We start from the raw sequence: 7,539 nt of genomic DNA on the forward strand, positions 1-7,539 counted from the left end.
GGGTTATGATGACTAGATAGTTGGTAAATAAAAATTATGAACAACACAGCCTTTATCAAGACCGGTTTTAATAGATGATACACATATCTCACATGCTGAATCCGTCATCGCTTGAAAATATGAAACTATGTTTCTTTCCCCTGGAGGGAGGAGAAGATAGTCAGTCATTGTTCACCGCTGCAGTCTGCTGGATCCATGGATGATGATGTAACATTGTGGTTTCTTGTTCAAGTCTAAACCCATTTCTCTTTTGGGAACACACAAAGATTTCCACAACCAACACCAACACATTGACATTTTATAGTGGTGTAATCACAAGATTGAGATCATGACTGAAGGGCTTTCCTGAGACAAAATGGTGAGGTTTTTCTTCCACTCTGCGACATGTGTTTTCATCAAATATGCTATGATATGGAAAATTATTTTAAAACATAACTTGTTATATGATGTATGATAGTTTATTTTCCTGCACCCAGGCAATTATCAGGTCATTCTGCAATTAAATATTACAGTATACAGATAAATTAGAGGTTGTTGTCTGAGCCTCCCTGGGAAAAAATGATGTGTCATGAAATGTAAGTGTTGTGTTATATTGTGGTTATATTTCAGATGTATTTGAAATGTTCTGTCCAGTCAAAACACCTCTGAAGATGGCTGAAAGGCACAAAATATGAATAAATGTGTCTGACACATGGGAGCCTTGGTGAATTTGTGTGTGACATCTTGAAGTCCGGAACGATCCTCCAAAAATATAACGAAAACCATATATGTCAGGTGCGAGGCCCTTTTGATCCACTATAAGGATAATTTTAGCATAACCAAAATAATAATAATAATAATAATAATAAAACGTATGCAATGCATTTACAATTAATATATAAAATTCTTTATTATAATGAATAGGTTTTAAATTAGTCCAACAATGTTTGCATAATGTTCACAGACTTTAGATTGTGATCCAGTATTTTAGTATTTATGAAAGAACCGCAGCGTGTTCAACTGGTGCTTTTATTTTGACAGCGCACGCCGCTCTGTGACGTAGCATTGAGTGCGGAAGTAGTCCGCCTGCCGTCTCCCACATGGCAAAAATGGCTGCAAACTCGGATAAACAACAAGGCCACAGACCTGGCATATACAAACAGAAAAACAAAGGGCACAAACATGGCAAGCATCGAACCAAGGGGGAAATTGACCGAGAAACCAAAGGTAATCGTTACTGGCTAACTTCGCCGCTGTATTTACTCCGTTTGCTGCGTAAGGATTCATGTATGACACACGTGTTACGTTGGAGAACAAGTTGACGTCTCTTTTAACAGGATCGCTGTCGTTTATCCATTTCATTTAACGTTTGTATTCGACACGGCTGCAAGTGCTGTCATTTTAACGCGTTAATTCGATTCTTCATTTTGCCTCATTTAGAGGCGTGTAATACTTCTATTATTCATTTTTGAATTGTTAGATTGTGCTTAAGTGCCGATTTGAGACAGCCTTATTTTATTTCAGAATTTTACTTATTTAACTGAATCGCTGTGTTTGTTTTACATTTTTCAATAATGCACCTGGCCTAAGTGGTTTGCGGATGTGCTTGACCTTTACTTTTGCATTTCATTTAAATCTTTTCTTCTTACTGTATTCAATTGATTAGACATGCACTATGATTTTTTAATATCCTAGAGCTCAATTCTTCAATTCTTTATCAGGAGACCTTTAGCAGATATGACATAAAAATGAAATTAATTCGATCGACTGACAGCACTAATATATATATATATATATATATATATATATATATATATATATATATATATATATATAACGTGCATAGTGTGCTAAAGATTCATGTGGCTGTAAAATAATAATTCAGTAAAACGTATACAAGAACTATGATGTCTCATGATATGCATTTATGGTCTTCAATGTTTTGGTACTTATCAATAATTCAACCCTTCAGGCAGAGTGTCTGTGATAGCACTCACCAAAAAGCAGAGAAAAGAACAGAAGAAGATGGACCGAAGGCATAAAGCCAATCAGCTTCGCCGAAATAAAAAAGACATGGTAATGTTGATAACTGCTTTGATTTTTTTTCTTTTTTTGTTTGGTCAAGGTCTCCGTAAAACTCTGTTGCTGTCTGCCCCAGGTTCTTACCGAGAAGCGTCGTCTCGGTAGCAAGGATGGCCCGCCTCATCTGGTTGCCGTGGTGTCGCTGCATGCTGCGGTGGATGCTGCTGCTGTGACCAAACTGCTTCGCCAGGAAGGCGGAGGAGGAGTCGTTCACCAGGAGCAGTGTGTCACCGGTATCAAAGACAGTTTTGGGATGCTGCTGCCTCGCTTCAAACAGAGGTTCACTTTCCTGAACCAAGCGACAGGTGAATGTCATGGACAGCTTTTATCCATTGTAAAAATGTAATTAACAAGTAGCAGTCAATGGGAAACTGATGGTATTTTTTTCACTGCTACCTGCCTAGGAAGGAAATTACAGTGGTACTTCGGTTTTCAAACGTCCCGGAATTTGAACAAATGGGAGTTCGAACAAAAATTTCGAGATTTTTTTTTGCTTCGAAAATCCAGAACTCCAACGCCCCCGAAAAAAGCCAGAAAAACAATAACGCGCGCGGACCAATAAGCTGACCCACGACGCGCTTTGTTATTGTGTATAACGTGTATAACTGTATGCAGACGTGTCCCGTTAGCTACATTTACTGACTGTTTTTTCTTCATATTGAGGTGTAAAACCTTTCCTGTCTCCACACTGGACCGTGGTAGAGTGTCACAGGGGAGGTGCTGGAGCGCTCACTCCAGGGTTTGATGTCCTGTTGTGGGCTGGAGCTGGGACAGGGATGAGGCGAGTCTGGGACAGAGCGTGACTTGGTTTATGACTTTGTCACAGCCAAACTGCACAGAAGCGCACATTCAGAGCTGGACACGCACCGGGCACCTCTTCACTTCTGGAGAGACGTCACTCACTCGGCAACCCCTCCCACATGCAGCGGCCACACACATAGAGGAACAGCCACCTGCAGCAGACACTCTACATTCACTCCTACAAAAGACTATTTTAAGGCTTGGAACGCATTGTTTCTTTTTCCATTCATTGTAATGGGAAAAATCCATTCAGATTTCAAACAAATCGCTTCTCGAGCGGCCATCTGGAACGGTTTGTGGTCGAAAACCGAGGTACCAATGTATAACTATAAGTATAAAATGACTTTTATGTGTGTGTTTATGTCAAGAAACTCTTGAAGACCATTTGACATGTCTAAATATCTCATGCTTGAAATCCTCCTGACAGCTGATGTACACTCCCTGATGGACGTGGCCAAGATAGCAGATAGCCTGATATTTGTGCTGGATCCAAATGAAGGTTGGGACAGTTATGGAGACTATTGTCTCTCCTGCTTATTTGCACAAGGCCTCCCAAGCCACGGTCAGTTGGAACAAAGATCTTCTGTTGAGAAATGCACCACTGGCAGCTTGATGACTAATTTTCCACAACTGGTGTCTCTCTGTCCTGTAGCCCTGGTGTGCCAGGGAGTGTCTGATCTCCCTGTGAAGAAGAAGGTTGAATACAAGAGGGTTTTGTCAAAGATCACAGAGATCCGATTCCCTGATACACGCATCTTTCCTCTGGACACAGAGCAGGAGGTCACGCTGCTTCTCAGACACTTGGGAAGTCAGAGGCAGAGAAAGCTAGGGTTCCGCTCGAGGCGTTCCCATTTACTGGGACAGCATGTCACTTTCACGCCGAACGACGCGTCTGGTCTGGGAACGCTCTGTGTCTCTGGATACGTGCGTGGATGCCCATTGCGAGTGGACAGATTAGTCCATTTAAGTGGACATGGAGACTTCCAGCTGAGTCAAATCGATGCTCCTCTAGACCCTCTGCCCCTGAACGTTGCTGCACCCAGACCAGCCAAAGGTGGGAAAGCAGGTGATGTTGAAATGCAGGTGAGGAAGTAGGTTTTAAACCATGTTATTTGACGTCTGAATATTATATTTACGTTGCTGTGTTGTCATCAGGACGGGTGTGACGATGAAGCTCCGGTTCGGATCTTGATGAAAGCTGACCCGGCCACCAGGGAGAGCCTGCAGTCCGAGGCTGAGGTCGACCCGATGGATGGAGAGCAGACCTGGCCCACTGAGAGCGAGCTAATGGAAGCTGAAGGTGACGTCTCCGGCAGACAAGTTTGTCTCTGGACTTTCATGAAATACATTTTTATCGACTTACAGAAGCTCGAAAGAACAAACGTACCATGAAGGTCCCCAAAGGAACATCAGATTACCAAGCCACGTGGATTGTCGACGAAGACGCAGAGAACGGCGAGGAAGAGGACGAAGAAAGCAGTGAGGAAGATGACGATGATGATGACATGATGGATGAGGCCATGGAAAGAGATGACGACACAAACTCGCAGGTACTTCCTTTGCAGAATATCTGTAGGTGGCGCTGTAGATTTCTGTAAAAATGTAGAAGAGATGAAAGGCGAATTTTAAACCCCATTGCTAGTGTCACGTATGCAGCCTGTCGTTTACGTGACCCTTCCTCGGTGCACCTCGCAACCTAGCACCAGTGTTTGTTATTGTGTCGTCTGTTTCTGGTCTGCGGACCGTAACAATAGAGTTTGGAGTCCCGAGAGAAGCCCCCCATCTTCCTGCGCTAGGCACAGAACTTCCCGTCTGGACTGCAGGGTGGGGTCGATCATTTATGTATTACGCGTTTCCAGTGCGGCTTGAAATGAAACTCCTCGGTGGCACAGGTTTGTTATGATCTGCGGCTGTTATTAGCATTCTTTTGATGTCTCGGTTTGTGTACCAAGAAAAGCTAACAATGGGGGAAAATGGAACTTCAAATGGTGGCTATTTTTAATCTTCCAGATATGATGGATGGGAGAGATTGTGATTTAAACTCCCGTCGAGATGCTTCCTCTCTCGCTGGAGCCTCTAGTGATTCACTCTACTTCCTGATGCAAATGCAACATGAAGACTTGGTTGACATCAATTGGCTTGAAATGTGAGCATGTTCCACACATGCTGCTGGAGATGGGGGTTGCAACAACATGAGGAGGGGAAAAAATCCTCAACATGTATAAAAATAGAAACAAAACAACCCCTCTTGAAGTGGAATTTGCCGAATGAGAAGCAGATATTTAAATTTTTATAGCATGGACTTTGTTTCTAGTTATAACTTGGGAAAATCTGCAGTACAACAAGAGGCCGAAATAGGCTTTTATCTTGGATATTTTTTCAGAAGGTGTCCCCCTCAACACAAAATCTCCCAGCCCGAAAACTATTTCTACACTTGTTCTACAATTTTTTTTTTTTCAGGAATAGGCCTTTAAGAGGACCGGAAGTCGGTTTAGCTTTAGCCTGCAAATGTAAAGGACAACTTAACAGTCTTCTTGTACTGACCTCACTCAGGACGCCGGTTCAGAGTTTGGCTCAGAGGACGAAGAGGATGAGGAAGAAGAACAGGAAGAGGTTTGCTCCACAGAGCGCCTTGGAACAGATCACCGTTACGACGAGAATATAGATGAAGCAGCCGAGGAGGAGGGACTGAAACGTTACCGCGAAGCCCGAGCCAACGACATGTTCCCGGATGAGGTGGACACGCCGCTGGACAGGGCAGCGAGAATCAGGTCTGTCGTCATCTGAGTTGGAGGAAATCGAACAAAGGCCACTGACCTTGTTTGGTGCACAGATTCCAGCGATACAGAGGCCTCAAGAGTTTCCGGTCGTCTCCGTGGGACCCCATGGAAAATTTGCCGGTCAACTATTCTAGAATCTTCCAGTTCCAGAGCTTCGATCGTACGCGCCGCCGCATCCTCACAGAAGCTGCAGAGGAGGAAGAGGGAGCCATGGTAACCCATCTCAGCTGCCTCCTCTAAAGTCAACCACTAAACTGAGTGCACTTTCTCCAGGTTGGCTGGTACGTTACTCTGCACATCATTGATGTTCCTCAGTCTGTGATGGAGAGCGTTCAGTCAGGTCGACCTCTAGTGTTGGTTTCTCTGCTGCCGCATGAACAGAAGGTTTGTGCGCCCCTCTTTTTCTGAGCCCACATTCTACTTTGTTTGAATTCTCAACGTCTTTGCAGATGTCTGTCATGCACCTTTTGGTGAGGAGACACCCCAGCAACACGGAACCCATCAAATCCAAAGAAGAGCTGGTGTTCCACTGTGGCTTCAGGAGGTTCAGGGCGTCGCCTATCTTCTCGCAGCACACTTTAGGTGAGACTCCTGAATTTAACTGCCCCTTCCGCTGAACACTCAAGACTTGTTTCTGACATGATATCTGTTCAGCCGACAAACACAAGATGGAGCGCTTCCTCAAGCCTGACGCCCCGACAGTGGTGTCAGCGTACGCCCCCATTACCTTCCCACCCACAGGTGTCCTGCTGTTCAAGCAAAGGAATGATGGTAAGATTCAGCTCCCCGTTGTACTTCCATGTGTCACCCTCTGTTGACGGCATTTCTGTGTTTCAAAACAGGTGTTCAAGACTTGGTGGCGACAGGAAGTCTGCTCAGCTGCGACCCTAAACGCGTGGTGCTGAAGAGGATCGTGCTGAGTGGGCATCCTTTCAAAATCAACCGCCGCTCCGCCGTTGTCCGTTACATGTTCTTTAACAGAGGTGAGAGAAAAAAAGAACTTTAAATGGGAATTCAAGATTTTAATGACCTGTTATTCCGCCACGCAGAGGACATTATGTGGTTCAAGCCGGTGGAGCTGAGATCCAAGTGGGGTCGTCGAGGTCACATCAAGGAGGCTCTAGGTGAGACTGTTCATTTGATTTTTTTGATTTTTTTCTATGTTCACTGACTTTTTATTTGTGCCTTGTAGGAACACATGGACACATGAAGTGCGTGTTTGATAACCAGCTTCCTTCTCAAGACACCGTCATGATGAACTTGTACAAGAGGGTCTACCCTCGCTGGACCTACGACCCCCACGTGCCTTTGTCTTTACCATGGTTCAAAAGAGAGAGCACAGTGGACATGGACGACCTGGACTTGGACATGGATTAGAGCAAGGACAACGCCGTCACAGTGATATGGAGCATCTTCAAGTGTTCATTTAACAGCTGCTGTGAGAAATACATTCATTTGAATTGAAATCTGCTGTCGTTTATTTTGATCAAAACAACCGGATAGGACGTCATTTCTGCTTTTAAACTCTTAAATTCCTCCGTTTTCAACGTATGATTATAGATGTGACCACTAGGTGGCATTGCTCGATAATTTATTTTTTTTCTTACTTGTTCTGCGCCGCGTTTCGAAGTTGGCCATCTATGTTCCAACACGCACTATTTGACGCCCTGCCTTCTTCTTTTATCATTACAGCTGAGATTAAAAACAACAGTGACACATGCAGGTTTAAACACAACTGCTACCCTGCAGTCATGTGTAAGTAAAACATTACAAGTTAATACAAGAAGCCGCATTCGTCATAAATGTTCTCAGAAGGTAAACAAAGCGCCAACTATTACTAAATAAATAATGAAACCGCACGGTAGAATAGTGTCAAAGCGGCTGATAGCTTTGTACT

General features: G+C 44.0%; 1 protein-coding gene across 1 annotated transcript; it reads left to right on the forward strand.

Moving 5' to 3' along the window:
• Positions 1-1,058: 1,058 nt before the first annotated feature.
• tsr1 (TSR1 ribosome maturation factor) lies at positions 1,059-7,083 on the forward strand. The gene is made up of 15 exons (XM_053873098.1): positions 1,059-1,206; positions 1,952-2,055; positions 2,138-2,366; positions 3,290-3,424; positions 3,515-3,945; positions 4,018-4,162; positions 4,228-4,412; positions 5,416-5,633; positions 5,696-5,855; positions 5,916-6,026; positions 6,092-6,224; positions 6,297-6,413; positions 6,485-6,625; positions 6,692-6,766; positions 6,835-7,083. Exons 1-15 carry the CDS (start codon positions 1,080-1,082, stop codon positions 7,017-7,019), a joined length of 2,496 nt encoding a protein of 831 aa, XP_053729073.1. The 5' UTR covers positions 1,059-1,079; the 3' UTR covers positions 7,020-7,083.
• The last annotated feature ends 456 nt before the right edge of the window (positions 7,084-7,539 follow it).

This window comes from Synchiropus splendidus, chromosome 8 (assembly GCF_027744825.2).
Source record: "Synchiropus splendidus isolate RoL2022-P1 chromosome 8, RoL_Sspl_1.0, whole genome shotgun sequence".
NCBI classification, from domain to species: Eukaryota; Metazoa; Chordata; class Actinopteri; order Syngnathiformes; family Callionymidae; genus Synchiropus; species Synchiropus splendidus.

Bases quoted from the DNA above. Each gene is read 5' to 3' on its own strand.
- tsr1 (XM_053873098.1), top strand. From the start codon at position 1,080: ATGGCAAAAATGGCTGCAAACTCGGATAAACAACAAGGCCACAGACCT. The intron at 3,425-3,514 runs GTCAGTTGGAAC...TCTGTCCTGTAG, and splicing joins ACAAGGCCTCCCAAGCCACG to CCCTGGTGTGCCAGGGAGTG. The intron at 6,626-6,691 runs GTGAGAGAAAAA...TCCGCCACGCAG, and splicing joins TTACATGTTCTTTAACAGAG to AGGACATTATGTGGTTCAAG.